Here is a 24,044-nt window from a genome sequence, read left to right as displayed (position 1 = left end):
AGTGTGGTAGGGCGCATTATCCAGCTAAAAGAGGCCACTGCCGTCAGAGAATACCACTGCCACAAAGGGGTGTACCTGGTCCACAGCAATGTTTAGACAAATGTCAGAGTGACACTGTGAATTGGCCAGAGCATCACACTCCCTCCACCAGCTTGTCTTGTACAGGGCATCCTGGTGCCATGACTTCCCAGGTAAACAGCACACATGAACCTGGCTGTCTACGAGATGTAAAAGAAAAAAGGACTCGTCAGACCAGGTGCCTCACCAGACCTTCACTTGCTCCGAGGTCCAGTTCCAGCACTCGTGTTTGCAACAGTGCACAGAAATTAGCGTGGGCACTGACCAGCCTGCAGCTACACAGCAGGGTGCAATGCACTGTGTTTTGGCACAGTCCTTGTGTTATCATCATTAAACATTTTTGTGACTTGTGCCACAGTAGTGCTTCTGTTGGTTTGAACCAGATAAGGTATCCTTCATTGCCCTTGTGCATCGATGAGCCTTGGGTGGCCACCACCTGGACACAGGTTCTTTGTTTGTCCCTCCTGTTGGTAGTTAGTCATTACTGCTGACTGGGAGCAGCCCACAAGATCCCGTTATCCAGCCATAACGCTTTGGCCCTTGCCCAAAAGTCGCTCGGGTCTTCATGGTTACTCCCACATCCGACACATTGACTATGACAACTGACTGTTTGCTAATATACCCAGACCTTGACATATTTCCTTTCCACTTTTATTCATCTGCAATAGATTAGACAGAATACTACTACAGTATCTGCAATTACTTCAGCAGTCCAACACACCCTGAAGAGAAAGAAAACACTTCACATACTGGACGATGAACTTGCTCCATTAGCCACAAAACTGTTCTGCTTTATTGTTTACTTAAAACAATAATAAATAAGAGCATTGCCACATTGCTTTAATTTATACAGACTTTAATAGCTTTATTTACAGATGAAACCTTTTTGTTTTCTTCTGACGTTTCTGCAGGCGCTGTTTTGTTCAGTGGGGTTGATTTTCTTTCTCTTTTTCATTCTTCTTCTTCTTTTCTCGCTTTTTTTAAATTTTTTAATTATATTCCAGTCTTGATTGGTTGAGATAACACTACCTGTGAAGAGCGGTGAGTACTGGTGTAATTTTCTTTTGCTTGTCTGACTTACTGTCACTGTAAAAATGGAATTCCACATAAAAGGGGCTCAAGTGATTGTGCGAAAATGTGGGTGGTGTTGGGGACGGTCCAGCATGGTGGTAAGAGTTAGATCAGAATCACATTACCAGTCTGAAGAGGAGGAGGAGGAGGAGGATGATGATGTAGGTGATAAAGAGAGAATGATGTGATCAGACAAGGAAGGAGTGACGAGAGAATGTAGAGGAAAGAAAGTAAGAAAGAAAGGCACGCTTAATCCAAAAGAAGAGGGCAAAAGAAACCAAAAGAAAGCAAGAATGAGAAAATGTATAGATGAACAGACTAATAGAAATCAAGGAGGTTGGCAGAGGTGGGGAAAAGGTAACCAGAGGGAGAGAGAGAGAAAGAAAGAACCAGAAAGAGAGAGAGAAAAAGAAAGAGAGAGCGAGAGACAGTGTGGCTTGTGGTATTCAGGTGCAATTTGTTCATGAATCCAGGTCTGATGTGGGCAGAGTCACGTGGGTCAGGGGGTGGGGGGTAAAATTCGGTAAATTGGGGGTCAGTGGTGGTGGTGCTTCTGCTCCCCACGCTGGGTTCAGTTGCTAAGCAACAGCTCTGTCGCTGTCTCCACATCCCAGGATTTCGACGACAACGCCACTATTACTGCGTTCTGTAAGAGACAGAAACAGGCTCAATGTCACACTGGCTCTGACACAGCAAACACAAGTCATTTTTCTACTGGACAGCACGGATCCCAATCTGTGATTTTACCATCATTTCCACTGCCAAATGAACCGTACCATATCTCAGTACCCGTGCTTAATTCAGTTACTCCATTGCCAAGATCCATCATGCTGAATAAGAACATAAGGTGCCGTTATTTCCTCATTTTCTCTATTTTTTGCATATTTGTGACACTTCAGACCCTTAAAATAAATGTAACGAGACAAGGAGAGCATGAGAAATGATCATTTCATTTATAAAAGGACAAAAGTTTTACAACACCTACACCGATCAGGCATAACATTATGACCACCTCGTTTCTACACTCATTGTCCATTTTATCAGCTCTCCTTCTTATATAGGTGCACTTTGTAGTTCTACAATTACCATCTGTTTCTCTGCATACTTTCTTAGCCCCCTTTTACCCTGTTCTTCAGTTGTTGTGCTGGAAACAGTGGATCAGACACAGCAGTGCTGCTGGAGTTTTTAAACACTGTGTCCACTCACTGTCCACTCTATTAGACACTCCTACCTTGTCAGGCCACCTTGTAGATGTAAAGTCAGAGACGACAGACGTTTGTGTCGGTCATCCTCTAGTCCTTCATCAGTGGTCACAGGACGCTGCCCACAGGATGCTGCCCACAGGACGCTGTTGGCTGGATATTTTTGGTTGGTGGACTATTCTCAGTCCAGCAGTGACACTGAGGTGTTTAAACTCCAGCAGCACTGCTGTGTCTCGTACCAGCACAACACACACTAACACCACCACCACATCAGTGTTACTGCAGTGCTGAGAATGATCCACCACCCAAATAGTACCTGCTCTGTGAGGGTCCATGGGGGTCCTGACCACTGAAGTACAGGGTAAAAGGGGGCTAACAAAGTATCCAGAGAAACAGATGGACTACAGTCTGTAACTGTAGAACTACAAAGTGCACCTATATAGTAAGTGGAGCTGATAAAATGGACAATGAGCGTAGAAACAAGGAGGTGGTCATAATGTTATGCCTGATTGGTGTATAACACCCATGTGAAAAAGTAACTGGGTTCGGATTAATAACGGTGCTGCCTGGTGGAAAAACACCTGAAGTGACCACACAGCTACGTGACTGAATTATTTATGCCGAGAATAACTTGAGAAGCATCAATGATATTGATCACATGCAAAAGCATTACAGACATTAATGCTGATCTCAATACAAGCAGAGGGCTGGCAGAGATAGCTATTATTGATCGAAGCAGCACTCAGATCTCTCTCCTACTAATTATGTTAACCCCATCAGCTCTAATAACTCCAAACAGTTGAGTAAAAGTTTATCTGAAGCAGCTTCAGGTACACAAACACTTTAGTAACTAAATAAGTGTAGTTTGCAAGATTTGGATTTTTAGGTTTGTGCAGCAAGAAAGCAAGTATGACAGAGTTAAAGCTGTATGCACAAATTTGAATATCCACGGTCATGTTCTGTTGATTTTCTATGTGAAGGTAAGTGAACACACCCTCTACAAAGAACTAACATATAGACATTTTTCTGCAAAATTTAAAGCACAGTATGTTTTTTTTAGAAAAGAAATATACCATAAATATTAAATGTGGGATAAATTGTGGCCTGTGCAAAAGTTATGTTTCATTATTTCCCCAGTATGTGAAATTCAGTAAATAAACAGTGTTAGTGTATTAAAAAGTGTAGAGGATGTGTCACTTAGAAAATCAACAAAACATGTAAAGTGACAGGGGCGCCCAAACGTTTGGAAACGACTGTATAATATATTAAAAAGATAACAAAAACATTTTGCCTTTAGGCTGTAATAAACTGTACTTTCCTGAATTGATTTGACATTTATTTAGGAAGGGGCCTCATGGATTTTGGTGCTGAATTCTGTCAACAACACTACTGGGTGATTCCAGCATGCCAGAGTAAAAACTGTTTTAATATAATGAAAGTAGGGAGGAGGAATACAGTAAAAAACAAACTGAATTCCAAAAAGGTAGGACAGTGTGTAAAATGCTAATAAAAACGCGTACAAAAAAGTTTTACTTCATGAATTTCTTTTAAACATAAGCTCATTTTAAATATGATGCCTGCAACACATTCTAAAATAGTTGAGACAGAAGCATGTTTACCACTGTGTTTCATCACCTTTCCTTACAGCAGCACTTTTATTAAGTTTTATTATGTTCCACTTGGGGACTGAAGACACGAATTGACCCAGTTCTAAATTCTTCATTTATATAAGTCTTCAGCTGTGCAACTGTATGGGTCCTTCATTGTTGAGGTTTGCACACATTTTAGTGGGAGACAGTTCTGGACTGAATGGCAGGCCAGTCTAGCACCCACACTCTATGATTATGCAGCCATGCTCTGCTAACATGTGCAAAATGTGGCTTGGTGTTATGTCAAAATAAGAATGGGTATCCCTGAAAAAGATGGCGTCTAAAAGGCAGAATCTGTTGCCCAAAATGTGTTCAGTATTAATAGTGCCTTTAAAAATATGCAAGTTACTCACGAATACACCCCCATACCATGACAGACCCTAGCTTTTGAACTTTACGCTGGTAACAATACAGACCTTTTCTTCTTTGGCCCAGAGAATACGAGGTTTATTATTTCCATAAACAATCTGACCACAAAAAAACTTTTCCATTTTGCATAATTTTATTTCAGATGAACTTGAGCCCAGAGAAGTCGGCAGCGTTTCTGGTTGCTCTTGATACATGACTTCCGCTGTGCATAATACAGTTTTAACTCGCATGTGTGGATGCAGAAACAGATGATTGTTTATTGACAACGGTTTGTCAAAGTATTCCTGAACAACGTGTTGATATCCATCAGAGAAACATGCCGGTTTTTAATGCACTGACATCTGAGGGATCGAATGTCACAGGCATTCAGTTGTGATTGTCATTGCCCTTTTTTTCCCTAAGGATTCCCTGAGTCCTTTGATGATAATATGCACTGCAGAGAGTGAAATACCAAAAAACCTTGCAATCGCTCACCGAGGAATGTTATTTGGAAACTGATGCATCTTTTCTTGAACAATTCTTTCTCTTAAATTGCTCCTATCCCAACTTTTTGGAACGAGCTACAGGCATCAGTTTGAAAAAAAGTGTTTACAAAAAACAATGAGGTTAAAAGGTGAAACATTACATGGGTTTGCAGAAAAACTAAAGCAGGGGAAATGCAACACAGGCTGTGAGAACCCCACTGTGAAATTAGAATCTGACCCAAGCCCAACAAATATTTGGAAAATGACATCCGAAAATGATCAAATGGCTGTAGTTTGAGTATCTAAACCTGGGTTAATGGAGCAAAGTTGTTAACCACTTCTGTTAAACAAGCGAACCACAGTTGCATTTATTAGGTTCTCTGAGTCAGGAATCCTGTCCAACTTGAATGTGCGACAAGCGGCAGATGTTACTTATGTTTTTAGCACAGTTCATTTACATTTTGTGTAATACTTACTTTGTCAAAGCCCATAGCACAGAGTTTGTCTATTTTGCGTGTGTAGTCTGGACTAGAGACAGGAGCACCTGCGTAAACATGTGACCAGAGTCGGGCCGTCTGCTTGAACATCTCTGGGTTCTGCTTATACTGAGGGGGGAAAAGAAAATCTATCACATGATGGTATTAAAAACAGTAAAGATATAGTAGAGATTAGGCCAAGAACACAAAACCACAACACATTAGTTTAATCACAAATTCTTCTACAAATGCACTTGTTGGATCTCCAGTATATGCTCATACTGATGTATACAAGAACTCCCTTTCACATGCATTCTCAAGGCATAAATACTGTATCATGAAAACTTGAAGTCTTGGAAATGATCTTAAATCTAGCAAAAAAAAAATCTAATATTTCTAATTATTAAGACATAAGATAATTTAACATATTTATGTATGTAGTAAAGCTGTCTTATTCCATTGGCAAATAATTTTACTCATTTTAATTATTCTTTGAAACAAGCATTTTAACACAGAATGCAAATAATTTGCATTCTATGTTGAAATAAACAAAAAAATTGCTAATGGAACAAGACAATTTTATTATTTTAAGTAATATTTAAGTATAACTAAAAAAAAATTCATTCACTGGCTTGCATGACCAACCATTCTATTATTGAGGACATCAGATTTTGTGGAGCATTGCTTAGCCTACATACTGTAATCATTTTAGTAGGTTTATAAATAAATAAAAATGATAAAACAATAAAACAAATAAACAAACAAATTTTTTTTTGGAAGTCAGTTTTCAGCCAGGTGTGTATTAAATTTCAGTTTCGGCCAGGAATTTAGGTAAAACCAAATTTCAATTTCAATTATCACAATATGAACATCATAGCTTTTTATCTACCAACACAAATATGAAATCTAAATATCATAATATTATGGAAAAATTGTTAAAAAGTGCTCTTCTATCTACAAAGCAGAGGTCACCAACCCTCTTCCTGTAGATCCACTTTCCTGCATGGTTTAGTTCTAACCTGCACTGAACCCCCAGATGTTAGTTTTGTTGGTCATTAAGAACACAAATATCACAACACTACTTAATGTACTAAACTACATACAAATCTGCTGTCTATCACTAGAAACCAAGAAATAATATCCAGGCCGTACCTGATTGGCCACTACTGCATCTTGTGGATCGTCTGGTTCTGCGGCTGCCAATAAAGCCTGTAGAGACAGCAACACCGTCCGGAGTGTCATGGCTGCTGCCCTGCACACACAAAGAGGGGGAGCCTTTCATTTTCAAGGTATACTTTGCACCTAAATGCTAATGTTGCTAGGAATGAATGAAAGAGTTAGTAGATACCATTCGAGTACAACGATAAATCACACTGGACGTACACATTTATTTTGAACTACATAGGCATTGTTAAGTGAGATATATAACCCTGGGTTAGAATGCTAGACATTAGTGACTGAGTACAGGGACGTCTCGAGGGCATCTGAGCTGGCAAGGACTAACAATGACTGAGAACTACTCACAAGCAAGCAGCACAAATCACCCACCTAGTCTATCAGGAGAACTTACATTTATTTACAAAACATGTAAACAACAAAACGAAAATAGAATGTACATGACTGTTGCATCGTCTTTTATCTTAAAACTTTTCTACCCATAAAAGAAGAGGCCTACTTAGTTATTCACATCCCAGGTTTTCGGGAGTCGATGCCACAATTAGGATATTTAGCCACAAGACACAAGGCTAAAGTAGGCAACAACTAATTTTATTTATTTTTTTTTATTATTAAACATCATGTTGCTTCTGTTGAGTGTAGCCTTAGAGGGGAATTTCACCTATTTTTCAAAATTTGTGCAAAATTAAATATTTCGGATGTAAACAAAGTATTTCATAATGGCTTGGTGTGAAAGTCAGAACTGTTCACAGTGGCGGTGATGGGAACCAGACATCTGAAGCGTTCAATGCCTCTAAAATCTACCTCACAGAAAGTTTGTATGTTATATTGTTAAGAATTTGCTGCCTGATGTCTGAGACATTGTTTTACTAAAGATTTGTGGTAAGGATTTGGCCTGAAACATATTTTTAAAAGGCATTCATGGCAGAGGGGGGTATGTAGGGTGTTGTGAAGCAAAATGGTACCTAAAGAAAATGTATTTTTCCAGATTTAGCAATATTTTACCATGAAAAAAAATCAGAAGATGTGTGTAGGTTCACTGGTCATTTGAGTGGCAATTTGTGTGCTGCAGACAAAGTGGGATTTCTTTACACTGGTGGCGACAGGAACCAGGGGTGGCTCCTATTAACATCACAGTTAAGAAATCTAAGTTGGCAAGTTTCTCCACATTTAATCATTTCATATGAAACCTCTCTGAATTACTTTGCTTACATATCAATGACTGAACTCTACAGAAATTTTTAAAAAATTACTTGAACTTCCTTTAAGTTATAGCCTACAATTGTGTTAGTCCCATAACAAAAAGCTTAAAAGCTGCAAGCTACTGACTTTTAGGGCTGTTACAATCACTTGAGCTGATGATTAATTAATTACTTCCCCTGCCCTCTTATAGCACCAAGTAAGAAGTTTTCATGAGTCTTATGATGTGTCTCAATTAATGCATGACTGCTTTCTTTTATTTACATCAACTCAACTCAACATCCCATTCACATTTACCTTGTTGTAGGCCTACCAACTCTATGTTGACTGTTGTTTAAACTATGCATAAGAACTTCAAGCTAAGGCCATGTATGTTCACTGACTTGTCTAATAATATGTGGTAACAGTAAGTGAATAGACTACATTATGTTACTGTTTTATGTTACTTTTTTCTTTTAATAAAGCCTAAAGCCTTGTTAATATAAAACACAGTGCTGCGTTTGATGTTTTCATGTGTCGTGTCTACAATTTTAGGTTCGCTAGTTAACAGTTAATCACTGACTAATAATGGTCTGTTAACACTCAAAAGAATTTGCCAAAGTCTAATTTTAAAATACAATTTTAAATATTTGAGTTAAATTTGGTTTGTGCATTGTTTTGTCCTTTTGGCCCCCAGACCACCACACCATCACTGTCCTAAAGCAACAAAATTACCATCTACAAAAATACTAGGGCTGCATTATAATAAAATAGTCTTACAGAGATTTTATATAAACATATTGCAATTGCAATATGCCTTGCATTATTAAAAACACATGAGTGAAACAATGATGTCTGGTTAAAGACTGCCCGCACTATTCTGACCAGAACAGTTTACAAGAATATCTTAACTCATCCGAACACCCAAACATTGAACTTTGCGGCTAAAACACATTAAAAAGTGGCTGGAGCATTCATTTGCATAGTGCAGCCTTCTACATTGGCTTTTTGACAATTCTGATGTAAGTATTGCCAAAAAGCAAATATTGCAATAATGATTGACACATTATACACTGCACAACCCTACTTCATGCACTGAAATGTCTCACCACTGGTCCTTTAGAATGTCCAGACATATGGCACCAGTTACTGAGCTGATGTTGGGATGCCAGATCTTCGTGATAAATCGTACCTGGGACAAAACAGAGGAGGGAGGGTGTGCCATCAGGTTAACATCAATGTTTAGATGTGTACATATTTGCTACCTGCTCTATTTGGAACATAAGAAAAAAAAAACAAATAAACGAACAAAAATGTAACTACATATTCAGAGTTCCAATTATAAAACTAAACATATTGTTTTGGTTCAGATAAATATAGAACTTTCAACAGCTTCTGCACCACTCTAACAAAATTTCACTGATTTATAAAAAGTCAAGTCGTTACAGCATAAAAGCATGAAAAGCTCTGCTCATTTTAATTGGATAGGATGCTCCTAGATGCTTAGATTTGTTAAATAAAAGTAATTTCTGCAAAAGATACTACAAAATTCTTGGAAGGGGCCAAGCGACGCATCAGTGATACAATTTTTGTTCGATACACTGTTCCAAAACTGATTTTTCAATACAAAAACGTTATGCCCTTAGTTTATAGTTCGCTATTTTTTTATTATTAAAAAATTATATGACAGGGAAAATAAAACTAAATTATTTTCTTCTTCTAAAACCCTTGTTTCTCCATTTCAAAATCCCTTCACCACCCCCCACCTCTCACCCACACAGAAACTGGTCTCAAATCCAGCAGAACCTGATTAGGCACATGAGCCCATGCTCACACATACCTTTGGCGGATTGAACGGATATGTTTCTGGAATTTTAATTTCTAGCTGGTATCTACCACCTGAGAAACAAAAACACAGGCATTAACACAAGAGACACGATTTTAAGAAATTTCAGACAAAATGTACAAAAACTAGAGAAAAAACATGGGCTGGTTTTACTCTTCTGAACAGTTTCAGTTCTCCTCAGAATGCTGCTATATATGTTGTAAACAATTCAAAGCTGAAACATTCTTGACAGATTATCATTCAAGAGCGAGGTGAAATCTGACAGTAGTAGTAGATCAGATCAGTAAAAGTAGATCAGTAAGTTGCTCTACAAATGTGTACAGATAATGGTTATTTGTTCATACAAATCCTGTAACAGTCAAAGATAATTATATTCACTATATGTCCAAAAGTACGCAGATACCCTTTCAATTTGGTGAAGTCCTATTTTAAAGTGCAATGATTGCTCCAATAGTATGGGAAGCTCTAGCGCAGTTGCACATGAGCCTAAGGTTACCATGCCCAATGCAAAGTGCATTGGGCTGCGGAGCAGGGGAACTGCATTCTCTGGAGTGATGAATCTCCATCGAACAAGAGTTGGAGTAGTGTTTGTGATCCTGAACCACTCATCCAACATCAGTATCTGACCTCACAAATGCTCTGAAGGCTGAATTCAAACAAGTTCTCAAAGCAATGTTCCAAAATCTAGTGTAAAACCTGCCCAGAAGAGAAGAGGCTGTTTCTGGGTCATTCTACAGAAACGTCCTTTTTTGTGACCCTAGCGTTTACAGATACATTACACTTACATACCAACACGTTAGAGTTACAATTTATTTATATTTTAAATGAAAACAATAAGTTATTTTAACAATTAAACCTTCTTGAGCCTCAATTTAGCTAGAATTCTAGAATTCCAAGTACCACAGAAGAGCTCGTCCCCACAGTCATGTGTAATGGTTGAGGCCATATTTTGAAGAAAAAAAACAAAACAAAAAAAAACACGTTTTTCTGCAGTTTTAACTGCAATAATCTATACATGACTCCGAAATATATGATTTAAATGACAAAGAAAACAAATGCCAAATAAATATTATAAAATATATAATGAAAGTTGGTCCCAGGAGTCGTGTCACTGGTGTCACCGCGTAACAAAAAATCTCTTATTTTGAAATAAAAATCACACTGATGACATCACTTGACTTCCTTTTACCTATTTTCTGAACATGTATGAAGAAAAGCACATGGTGAGCCCACTGTGTCTTTCAATTATCAGACATTTTCTCATTTAGCTCATGATTTCATACAAAGCTTTTAGTTGAAGTCACTGGTGTGACCTACTTTATTCTTAGATAATTGTGAAAAAACAGAATGCAAATGGATTAAATTACATATTTTAGTGGATATTCCATGATTGACAACATGAGGTTTGATGCTCTGTAGCAGCTGTTTTGCAAAATGCATTTTTCATTAAAAATGTCACTGGTGTTACCTTTCTTATGTGTAACACCAATGAGGATTGGTAACACCAGTGACACCTATGGATAGATAAAAAAGTGGACGCTTCTGTAGAATGACCCTATTGCAAGAGCGAACAAACATCATATTAATACCCCTGACCAGATGAACAGGTGTCTACAAACTTGTGGATATGCAGGGTTGGTTTCCCAGGCAGGGATTAAGCCAAGTCCTGTATTTTCCTTTCAAAGGAGAACCTTCATTCAGAATTCTAGGAAGACCAGCACTAGGCTTAACCCTTAACAGGGAAACTTGTCCTTGTTTTGGTCTTGTCTGGGAAACTTGTCCATTCTTTGGTTCTTCAAATTTAACCAGCACTGTGGGTGAAGAACTACATCTGCATTGAAACATTAGCAACAAAGCTGTAAGCCACAGTTTTGTGGCTTTTGTAGTTAAAGCTCTAAATTGGCTTTATTTATGCTTAAACTAATCTCAAATAGATGGAAGATGAGAAATCCAATGTTAACCATGAAATCCCTTAAATGTCCATCAGGTAGGATGCAGTCCCACAAAAGTTCAGGCATGAGGTTCTCACCTTCATAAGGCGTGTCGGGTGGCCCTGCTATCTCTCCCTTTAGTTCTGTGAAGTTCTCATCCACCAGGTCCACTTTAATCTGATTTTTACTCGTCTGTGAACAACAAGGATTGCATTATTAGGGACTAATTGACTTTAATGAAATAAAGAGTGTATAAATAAATAAACGAAAGAATTATGTCGGCGTTTTTCAGCTCTAACCTCCATCTGCTGCATCTGAAGCATCTGGTCGATAACTACGGACAATAAATTCGATGAGTTTCCTGTACTCACTGTCCAGAATTAGTTACACATACATAATAACGCTTTATAACCCAGTCTTCAGGTATCATCTTAGACTGTCTTTAAAACATTATAAGACTCATTAAGGATCTGCAGGAACCCTGTAACCTGTTAACAGTTAAGCATAATACATTGTGTGATGCTACGCCAGGTTGCTCCACCTCAGGCAGGCTAAAAGACAGCTTCTCACTCCAAAAGAACCAAATTACAAAACCATATTACACAAAACGTTGCATTTGACTTGACAACTGACGGCTCACCTAAGGTCGGTTTACTGGACAAGGATTAAGGATAGCTGTGGACTACAGAGCATTCTCAATGGTGATTCTCCCCTAAGAAAGAAAAACTCTAAGGCCTAGGCATAAAAGTGAATTACACTTAATTTTCAAAATTTCTGCATAATTTAATCGCTACGTCATTCAGAGTGGTTTGTTTTATGACAGTTTTCAAATGACCTTTTTTTAGTTTAGACCTAAAGCATATTTTTAAACACATTCATGGTGAAGAGATACAGGCAGGGTGTTGTAAGGCAAAACAGACCCCACTGGAAACTTGTTTTTTCTGATCTACCACTATTTTATTGTCATCAATGTTACATATCGCTGCTGTCGGACCAAAATCTTTTATCTCCATTTTTGTCGTTTTTCAGTTTTTGACATAATTTGAAAATACTTACTGTCCTTCATATTGTGTGTAAATTTCAACATGTATGGACCAAAAGAAATGGCCCAGAATTACTTGGGAAAATGTCTGGTTCCATTGACTTACATTAAAAGTAAAGCATATTTTTTCCTTCTCCTGTAAAGTGATCATTTTGGAGATACAAGGTTTTGTTCCAACAACAGCAATATAAAACTCAGAAGACACAAGTAGGTTTACTAATCATTCTGGATAGTCGAGAAAATGGCTATACTGGTATTGTAGACATTGCGACCCCTGGTTCCTAGCACTACTATTGTAGAGAAAACAGTAAGTTAGTTTCTTTACAATTTCACCTAAGAGCTCACTGAAGGACTTTGGTTACATTTCAACAGTCAAACTATGCAGAAACTGAGAAAAATCATCAGAATCTCTGTCTGGAAAAACGACACCTAGAGTTTACACACAATTTACTTTTGTTATTTAATGTAAGCACTTTAACCAGCACAAAGAACACATACAGATGACCTTTTGGGGAAATTTCAGATTAACTATAGCCACATTTCTTCACAGCACAGCAGGCTAGTGTTTGGTGGAAACCGTCTCGCTTATGTGTATAAAAGTGTCACTTGGAGCAAAACATGCTGGTACAACACTGCTTGTTTCGAGTGCCACTAAACCTGCTGGAGGTGTTGGGTTGTGAATGGTATAAAACAGTGACTCCAAATGATGCCATGACCACTTTAGTGTTTCCCTGCTATAGTACCCCTATTTTACACTCATGAAAGGCAATGAGCTGATGAGTGGAGTCAGGTGTGTTGGACTAAAAAAAACAAAACAAGTGAGGTCAACTTCAGTCCTAGCGGGTCACGTGCTGCCTTAGAAAAGCTAACGTGCAGCCAAGAAAGGTTCCTCAGCAGCACAATCCTTCATAAATTGTCAGAATGTAGGCCGCATTTCTTGGCTGTATTTTTTGGATTCCTCTGGTTGGAACAACCTTTGATGATGTAGTGGTCTAGAAATGCAGCCCACCTAGACTGCAGCTATGGTCCAGCACAGTTTGGTCACTTACTGAAAACTGAAGACCTGGGTAAGAAACCCTTTCTCTGCAACCTATATTTAGTTTAGGTCCAAATATAAATATAAATATAGATAAATATCTAAACTTAATTTTTAGTTTAAGTCCAGCTGCGTGTTTTACAATAGTTTCTGTCACAGCACTTTTGCAGGTTACTAAAGAGAGGACCAAAGTGAGAATTTATTAAAGAAACAGATATAGTGGAAGCTTGTCAGTAACACTAGATGAGTTGGTTTAGCTTAGCTCAGGTCGAGGGTTAGAGTCCAGCACAGGTCATTTCCCTTCTCCAACACATCTGGTTCAACCAGCTCACTCCCAGGTTTAGCATGTATGTGAGCAGGAAAATCCCCAAGTATGTGCTGGACCCAACCCCTCTGGGATCATAGTTAGGTTTCCCTAATTATGTGTACCAAATGCAGAGATGGAAAAAATACTGTTTTTGTACAAAGTATTTACACAGTGATGGCTAAATACTGATTACACTGTCCTAAATGTATTCAGTAACATATTTCGTTACAATACATAAAAAGTAATGTATTCAGAATACATTTACAATACATTCTAAACTAGGTATGGTGTTTCTTTTGAAGCTGGTTTTTTTATTTAGTGGTAAGTATTCTAAAAAATAAAAAAATAGCTATATTCTGAATACTGCGCTTTAGTGCTGCTCGATTATGGCAAAAATCATAATCACATTATTTTGGTCAATATTGAGATTGCAATTATTAAACAATTATTCACTGACTTTGGAAACACTGTGCACTTGTTGAAACTTTTCCTTGAACTTTAAATAAAATTCTACTAAAAATTAATTTTAAAAATGTAAAACTGACATAAAATAAATAAGACAGTGTGTATATATATATAAAACATATAGAGTGGCTTCCAGCACCTATCCAAACATATTCAAGGGATATTAAAGATGTTTACATTCACTTCCACTTTATATTTATTATTAATCTGCACTACTTGTAAATAGAAACACTACCATCGACATATGTGCAATACCCTCATGTGCAATACCATAGGTGCTACTTTCTTTAATATCCACGCTTTTTATTTTTTATTTTACTTTTTATCATTTTATTTTATTTTTTTACTTTTTTAGCATTTTAAATTTTATAGTATTTCCTTTAATATCCTGCATTTTATATTTTATATTACCTTACATTTTTGTTTTATTCTTAATCTTTTTTGTTTATGCAGTTATGCCCAATTTTGTTGTACTCTGTGCAATGACAAAAAAGTATCTTGAAACTTTGATACACATTAAAACGATTAATCTAAAAAAGATCAAAATAAATAAGATCAACTATGCTGTAGTGCACTTAGAGAAAAGTACTGCAAAACTACTATACATATATAAAAATACTAAATAAAAATAAAATGGGCCAAAGTAAATTAGATGAGTTTAGGCTTTTAGGGAGGGTGAAAACGCACCACTGTAAAGCAAAGCAGTGCTCTCCATTTATAACACACAACGAGAGCATCACTGCCAAACGAAGCGTAGCACAATAATCGTTTTATCTCGATTATCTTATTTTCAAAATCGTTGGAAACCAAAATCGTAATTGAAAATAAAACCTGATTAATCGGCCAGCCTTACTGCCTTTACAGGACGTAACCTGGATTGAATACAGACTCTTAATTTCTATACATACATTCCCAATACTTCTACAGCTTTACATCCCAACCCTGTCCACAGCATGCCACACAGATTGCCCACCTGCCTCATGCAGCAGCACAAGTTGGCACAGTCATGTGCCAGTATGTCAGCTGACTTTCTAAGAACTTGAAAATGACAGACCAGCCAAAGTGTCCTACCAAACCGAGTTTGGACAGGAGGACAGCTGACCCCTTCATGTAGGCTTTAAAAAGTGCTTGCTAAGCTGAAACTTCTCGTGCTTTATAACAGTCTATAGAGGCAGCAGCACTGACTGGCGTATACTACAGCTAAAGCACACTATTACACATGTATACTAGGTGTCCAAACATATTGAAGAAAATGGGAAAAAAAACCTTAACGACTTTATTTATTACTGAACCACCCAAAGACAAAGACTACACTCAATTTTAGTCATCAGAGGCCTGGTGTATCACAGTTTATGGCCAGCTGAGCTAAGCTAAGCTAAGCTAAGCTAACCTGTCGCTAGCTCGTATAGGGACCACAATATCGGTTAATTAATTCCCCAAATTACCCCCTCTCCCCACTGTCACCTATAATACAACAAAAAATAGCTATTTTTAAGTATTTCTATATCATCAGCTTAACTGTACAGTGCGTTTTAGCTGGCTAACTTTGCTAGCTAGTTAACTGTATTAGTGTAACGTCAGCGGCCCCTTTACCGAGCGGCTAGCTTGGCGGTTCACTTCACAAACTTCATGTGCGTCAGATTTTCATCACTGTAAGTCACATATTTAGGTAGTAGACGAGTAGGGAACCCCTTAAAGCACGTCTCCATTGTTTTTACACGCTTTACTATGCTGAAATAAAGGTACTTCACGCCACTCATGAGCTGACGAGGCTCCAATTGGCTTTTTACTCGAATTTTTGGGTCCATCTTAAACGGTCATAGGCAACGGTATGTAACTACTGCACCATTTAAGGAGGAACGAACAGTTCGAAGAAGAACCTGCTGAATAGGAAGACCCAGAGGAGTCTGGAGTTCCCAAGTGCAGAGGAGAAACGTTTCTGCTATTTAGCGATACCATGCAGCATCGGATAATATATTAATCTCATTATAGTGGATTATTTAATGTATGGAAATAAATGATCCACTGTTGATGAAACTGTCTGTCTTAAGTTACTTCTTTCTCACTCTCAGTCTCAGGATGAACACAAACGCAGGACCATGGCGCCATGGCTAAGTGGACAGGAACACTGAGAAGATTGACAGTCTGATATTCAGCATTAGAATATAATGTTAATGGTGAATTTACCTCGCATTTGGCTCACTGAGGCTACTTGTTTTTCTGTTCACCAGCTTCATGTTGGAATGCTCCGGTTCCACCTTGTAACCTAACTGCTGCACCATTTAAGGTGGAACGGGACAATTCGAACAGGAAGCTGACTTCTGCTTCGTTACTTTTCATGACATTAACACATCCATTTAAGGCAAAAGCTAAAAACATGCAGCATTACAGGGCACAACAAAGCATCGTGTCGTAATTACAAAGGGGCTGTCAGCGTTTGCTGTCCAGCACAAGACGCAGTGAATTGGGGAAGTTGTTTGTTTTTAATGTGCAGGACTCTCGCTACGGTTACCTACCTACAGCCATGTCAATGTAATCTGCATTACATTCACAGTCGTACATGACCAAATAAATGCATACGTGTGTATGTAAGCGTTACCTCTTCGCTTTTGAGAACTTCTTTAAATTCCCGTTTTATCCTCTGTACCGCGATGTTGGCCATGCTGCTGCCGGGCCAGAGCGCTTCCTCCCCGCGGTGGGTGTCGGGCCTCGCTCGGCTGCACGGAGAAGCTAGCTATCGGTCCTTTTCTCTTTATTTCCTCTTCTCTCCTTATTTCTCCAGACACCTATAGCCTCTACACTCTCTTTCTCCCTCTGTTTGTCTTTTTTAATCCCACAGTGATTACACAAATGCGCTTTTTGTCCGGTAAAAGCGGTGCGATCAGTCCCGGTTACACAATACAGTAGCGACGCGGTGAGTGAGGAGCGGCGCTAGGGGGCGCAGTGGGAGTTTCCCCACTAACCAGCAGAAGAACATAGAGACCGACAGATCAGAGGAAACACCTCCGGAACATTTCAAATTAAAGCCTGTCATTTTGCCTTGAATTTATTTTATTTGTAAATTAGCATAACAATATGACTACAGTTACAGAACGAATATATCAGAATATATATTTTATTTGTTTTTCCATTATTTGATGGATCGAGAAATAACCGGAAGTGCACAATACATTTTTGTTTATTTCAGAGCATCATATTTTAAAGGGGCACAACATAAAACTGTATGTTGGATATTTCGATGGCCTAAATTAACCTATCAGAAAATTCTACCAGCACTGTAATCTATAGCTAAGATAATTTGATAGCCTAAATCTCCTTATCAGAAAACGTTACCAGCTCTAAAAGAATAATTAGGATATTCTGATCTCTTAAATCACCTTATCAGAGAGTAAATAATAATATTAAGCTGAGTCTGTATTGAATAAACATTAAAAACACAATAAAATGTTTGGAACATTAAGTTACTACGCATAGTAATAGGTATGCGCATGCTCAGTAGGACCACGCGATGGGTAGAGCAAATTGTTAAAACACTATATGAAATATGAAAAATGACAATAGGACACTGTACCCAGATGTTTGTTTCAGAAATTCAATTCTTTTTTTTCCCCAAAGGATTATATAAATAAAACTCAGATCTATGTATATTACATTTCCTATCCCCCCAAAGGCTGAGGAAGTTCATTTCAAAATAATGAATGCAATAAATCTATCTAAAGAATTTCTGAGACAAAGGTTTAATTTGGATGAAAATATTTGTGTTTTCTGTAAAGAAGATATTGAAACAACTGAGAATTTATTTGTTTCTTGTAAGTACTCGAACACATTTTGGGATGATTTACATTACTGGTTATACCCAAAGGTTGTGGGTTTAACTGAGTTTACAAAGGCAGATATTATATATGGAATTCTTTTTCGAGACACAGATTAATTCTGAAATGGTTGTAAATATTATTTTATTGTTAAGAACATTTTTCATACATAAAGTAAGGTATATGAAAACAACACCATCTTTTTAAGTTTTTCATAAGGAGCTCATGCACTATTTTGGTACCTTAAAGTGCATGAAAAAGAAAAATGCCAAAAAATGCAAAGAATTAATTTATGAAAATGGCTTAGGGAGTAATTGCCCCTTTAAGTGTATTATTATTACTACTATTATTATTAATACTTAATTTTATTATATTTTTTATACGGTTACTTGAATTTACCAACTGCTTCGGTTTGTGTTGAGTAAACAAGTGTACACTGCATTGCTATTACTGTTTGTACATTGATTGCATAATTCAAAAAAAAAAAGAAAAATGCTACATTTCACTGCTGTCAGAACAAAACTTTGTACCTCCAAAATTTACAGGAGAAGGAAAAAAAACTACTTTCATTTTAATGCAACTTAAAGGAACCTGACCTCTTTCCAAGTACTTTGGTCAGGTGCATATCATACATACACAGCATACACAGATGTTCAGTTCAACCCGAGGTCACATTTCATGCATACACACATACACTTCAGAAACAGAGTATGTGTGAGTTCAACTTGAGGTCAGATGAACTAATTATCATATGTGTGTGCACAACACACACACACACACACACACACACACACAAACACAGACACACACAGACACATCCCATATGGAAAAAAATACATATGGACATGTATTTGAAATACATTTTAAATACATTGCAGTCCAGGCTGAAATACATTCCAAACACTTAAATGTATTTCAGAATATACTGACATATTAACAAAATCTATTTTAAAATATTTATGTATTTTAGTAAGGGGAAATATTACACATAGACAAAAATAAATGTATATAATGTCTTTATTAGATACATTTGAAAATGTATGAAAATAGCCAACTACTTCTCTATTGCACTTTACTGTTTGGAATACCTTTTGAAATGTGTTAGTATTACAGTATCTTAATTTTACATTTTAGCAAATGAACATTTAACATGGCAAAAACAAGTGTTGTAAGTATTGATACACTGTGAAAATGCAGTTACGATTTGATATCTTGTTTATTTGAAATACATTTTGTCTGAGTGTTTTACTGCAGACGTACAAAGTTAATGCAAAGTATAATACAAAACACATATGTCAGTACCATTTAGTTATATCTGTAATCTTTATTACACTGCATACAGGTGAAAAAATTTAGTAACAAATACAAAAATGCACTTAAAAATATCTTTAACAAATACATTTTGTGGCCATCTTTATATATTGCAAAATTATATTTGATAAATACATTTGGAATATATATTTTTCCATATGGGACATGCCAGCAGCTAGAACTTTCTGAGCCAGTTATCACATATGGTATACATACACACATACACTTGTCTAGTGCATGTCACTAAACACATAGGATTGCTTTAAGATCTGGCACAGAATTATCTTCTTAGACATGTAGTGTGAAGCAAAATCTATTAATATGATCAATTAACGATATTTAACTAAAGATAAGATAAAGATATTTCTTGTTTTAATTTAATGGCTTGTTTATTTCCATGGAGAACACAATAACAGTATCTTAAGTATCTTATTGTATCTTAAGATACAATACTTACCTGAGGAACAGTCTGAAGATAAATTCTTACCTGAGAAATAGTCTGAAGGTACAGTACCTACCTGAGAACGGTCTAAAGCAGAGGTGTCCAGTCTTATCTGCAAAGGGCTAGTGTGGCTGCAGGTTTTCATTCCAGCCAAGCAGAAGCACATGTGATCAGTTGTTTGAAGTCTGACCAATTGGTTAAACAAGTGGAATCAGGTGTGCTGCTGGTTGTTTAGAATGAAAACCTGCAGCCACTCCAGCCCTATGCAGGTAAGATTGGACACCCCTGGTCTAAAGGTATGATTCTTACCTGAGAAACGGCCTAAAGGTACAATATTTACCTGAGCAATGGACTGAAAGTTAACTGCTTACCTGAGAAATGGTCTGAAGATACAATACTTACCTAATACACTACTGAGAAGCATGAGGGAAAAAACTAAGGATCAATTCATACATACCTTAAGGCAACCTAAATCTTCTGTTCATTTTGTCTTTTGTTGTAAAGGTCCCTTTCCTGACCCTCACATATTGGAACTTGCAGTGAAGCTGAGAAACGTGCGCCCATAGCCTGGAATATGCAAGTCACTTTTGAATGGAGATGAAGAGCTGCTCTTCGTAGACTCCAGATTTGGTCCTGTGCCATATGGTTCAGTTTTGTCATATCAGTGCCCACCTGAAAGTAACAGCAAGGTAATCAAGCACCCAGATGCCCCAGAATACCCACAACTGCCCATTAGGAATTACAGATTCAACTTCAAATTTGACTTTACACCCAACTACAAACAGAAATGTCACCTGGAAAGCCTGAAAGTGACCGCCACACAAGCATGCCATGTCCATGGAAAATCTTCTTCTCAAGCAAAAAGAATCCTTAAAGGGACACCATAAACCAGGGATGTGAGAAGAGGACAGGAACTGGAGTCTATAGTGTTACAACAGTGCTCTGATGCATGCAGTGTATCAGTACTGCCATGTGGATTCATCATCCATCCAGATGCTCCCCACCTTGAAACATGCCCAGATGCAAGGGTTTATGACCCTACAGCATCACCACCATTTGGACTGGCAGAGGTGAAGTGCTGCGACGTGGCATCAGTCATGGAGGCTAAACACTTTGAAGTAGTTGGAGGTGAGGCCGTGCTGAAACCCACTCACAAATACTACTGAAACGTACAGGGGCAGCTTGCCATAACTGGTCTTGAATGGTGTGATGTCATCACAGATACTCACTGTGATGTCACCATTCAGAGGATTTGGCAGGAGCAAGGACTTACAACATCCATGAGAGAAAACCTAGACATGTTCAGTCATCATGTATACATGGATGTCTACCTAAACGAGAAAGTGTAGATTATTATTAGATATTACAGATATTAATTATAGATAGTAAATTAAGATTATAAAATTGTTGGTTGTGTTTGGTGTTTGCAGTATTGTTTTGTTTGTTTGTTGAAATATTGAATTTTCTTATATTGATTAAATTTGTATTCTTTATTTTGAATGTATGAATTTTGTCTTTTTAAAATGAAGCAGATGAGCCAGCATTGAGAAATATTTGAAAAAAAAACCTGTTTTTGCCATTTGTTTACTGCATTATTCGGTTTTTATTAGGTGCACATAGAGAAACATTTTACCTTTTAACTCACCTCAAAAGTCAGCTACTTTGGGTAAACACGTTCACTGAGAAAATATTAATATTTTTTGATTGTGTTCTAAAGAATGCTTCAGTTCTGGTAATTGTATTGTCTAAATATATTGTCTAAAATCAGTATATTTGGAATACAGTATTTAATGGCCATACCTGTGACCTTGAATACAGTGGGAACACAAAGAAAGCACCAAGGACAAGTGGGTTAAAATGTATTCGATTTAATATTCATAAATATTCATTATAAAATTGTGGATTTTTCATATGCAGTGTTGTTTAACAGAAGCCACATCATTATACAATATCATCAACATACAACAGTATGCTACAACAGTAACACCTGAACAACTAGAAAGAAACTACAGTAGCTGGAGCGAGAGTGATTCTGAAAAGTGGGAGGTTTAAGCTGAGCTTGTAAGCAGAGTTGATTAAAAAGAAATACATGAATCTGAACTGAAAAATTCTAAAACCTGAAAATGATTGAATAATTACACCTATTGATGAACACATGAGTTCAAACAGGTTCATCCTCCTTGATGTCCAGAGGGACCCATGTAGTTCGACGTCAAGCAACAGACGGTCCATAGTTAGTTGATTGAGCCTGTGAGGGAAAGTGGGACAACCCCATCCCAGGTGTGGTACTCTCGGATTGACCTTTCCACCAGCACTCTTAGACGTGCTGTTGCTTGTGTCTTCTCAGCATCTTCCTTGCTGAATTGAGCGGATTTCTTTCCGCCAGAATTTTTCAGGCATGTTAGCTTGCACCTGCTGTCAAGTCATCCATGAAGGTTGAGAGCCCGAAACAAGGTAAAAGTAATTGGTCCATGTTGTGATGATGCGGCTAACTGTTGACAAACTGACCTTGAACAAAGCTTGTTCCTTGAGTCCAGCAGCAATGCGGCAAAGAAACAGGAAACAGTTATCAATGAGGGGCAGTTTGCAGTGAGGACTGGGTGTTCCATTAGCCTCCCTCTGTGCCTTGGTCCAGTGAATGATTCTAAAAGCTGACGGTGCAGCAGACTCCCAGAACGACATGAAGATTTCCTCGGAGGGGAAATCGTGTGAAGAAGCGGAATTCTTCATCAGTTGAGCCGAAATGATTCATCTTAGGTTGATCTGTCAGGAATGTAAGCCTCTTTATTTCGTTCTCCAGCTCCATCACTTTTTGCTCCAGCTCCTTTATCCTTGCAGTGGCAGCATCCACTGTTCCTGTGACAAAAGAAGGAAGACGTTAGCTTATAGTTTTACTTTAAAGGAAATGTGACTAAACCTAAGTCTCTGTACTGTAAATTTAAGCTCTGTACTTGACATGTAGTAATGTAGTAAATATAAATGTGCAATATCTAGCCAACATACATTATTTGGTATCGTACTAACCAATCTAAGTGTGTGTGTGTAATTTATTTATATTATATGGACTGTTTAGGAGGTGATTACAATGTTTAATCTGATTTATCATGTTTCAGACTTATATATTGTATCTTTAGACTGTAATACAGGTAAATACTGTATCTTTAGACTTATTAAGGTAAGTATTGTATCTTTAGACTGTTATACAGGTAAGTTCTGTATCTTTAGACTGTTATATGGATAAGTGCTGTATCTTTAGATTGTTATAGGGATAAGTACTGTTTCTTTAGATTGTTATATGGATAAGTACTGTTTCTTTAGACTGTTATTCAGGTAAGTATTGTATCTTGAGGCTGTTATTCAGGAAAGTACTGTATCTTGAGGATGTTATACAGGTAAGTACTGTATCTTTAGACTTATTAAGGTAAGTACTGTATCTTTAGACTGTTATACAGGTAAGTATTGTATCTTGAGGCTGTTATTCAGGTAAGTACTGTATCTTTAGACTGTTACACAGGTAAGTACTGTATCTTGAGGCTGTTTTATTGTTTATTTGGACATTTTATTGTTTATTATTTTTATCATGTATATTCATAAATGAGTTGTAACATTACTTACCAGGAGATGTTGGACGCCAGTAATCGTGCCCCATAACATTAGCAGGGCTCACTAGCATAGCTTCCCATCCCTGCATGTCATCAATGTTGAAACCGAGACGAATACTTGCCCTCTCGTATGGTGTCTGACGATTTTCCTTCTGACTCACAAAATCATTCCAGGCAAGTCATGATGGAACTGATCCCTTCTTCAGCCTAACTCTGCTTCCTGCCTCTTTTACACACAGCTCCTCAGGCCTGACGTGCTGGCTACACACATATGTACTGCCACGCAGAATAGTAAATTTGGCACTTTCATCTCTCTTAATTGCTGTAATCCATTTAAAACATAGAAGTGTCCATCTTTTGGGAAGTCGTGAAAACTCGAATGGTTGTTTTCTTTTGCTGTTTGAGCAAAAAGGTACGCTACAGTAGGACTTGCTATGCTGCTCCATTTTTCGCCTGTATGTCCTAGCCTGCTATTTTTTTACTTTCGCGTTCCAAACTTGGAAGTGTGAAAAGGGCCTATTCTCTTTGTGAGAATTTTAATTAAAGCTGCACTGTGCACTGTGTCTTTGGGGATTTGGAGACCCCT

General features: G+C 37.5%; 1 protein-coding gene across 4 annotated transcripts; it reads right to left on the bottom strand.

Annotated features, from left to right (window-relative positions):
- Positions 1–711: 711 nt before the first annotated feature.
- Positions 712–17,221, bottom strand: ube2ka (ubiquitin-conjugating enzyme E2Ka (UBC1 homolog, yeast)). Of its 4 annotated transcripts, none has more exons than XM_036589688.1 (8): positions 16,891–17,221; positions 11,741–11,775; positions 11,540–11,633; positions 9,505–9,563; positions 8,774–8,856; positions 6,462–6,561; positions 5,310–5,438; positions 712–1,795 (listed from the first exon to the last, which is right to left on the bottom strand). In XM_036589688.1, exons 2-8 carry the CDS (start codon positions 11,762–11,764, stop codon positions 1,721–1,723), a joined length of 564 nt encoding a protein of 187 aa, XP_036445581.1. In that variant the 5' UTR covers positions 11,765–11,775; positions 16,891–17,221; the 3' UTR covers positions 712–1,720. The 4 variants fall into 4 exon arrangements, with proteins under 4 accessions (XP_036445581.1, XP_036445580.1, XP_036445579.1 ...); XM_036589687.1 differs by lacking the exon at positions 16,891–17,221 and adding an exon at positions 16,479–16,871; XM_036589686.1 differs by lacking the exon at positions 11,741–11,775.
- Positions 17,222–24,044: the final 6,823 nt, after the last annotated feature.

This window comes from Colossoma macropomum, unplaced genomic scaffold (assembly GCF_904425465.1).
Source record: "Colossoma macropomum unplaced genomic scaffold, Colossoma_macropomum, whole genome shotgun sequence".
In the NCBI taxonomy this organism is placed as follows: Eukaryota; Metazoa; Chordata; class Actinopteri; order Characiformes; family Serrasalmidae; genus Colossoma; species Colossoma macropomum.
This window is presented reverse-complemented; position numbering and strand designations above follow the sequence as displayed.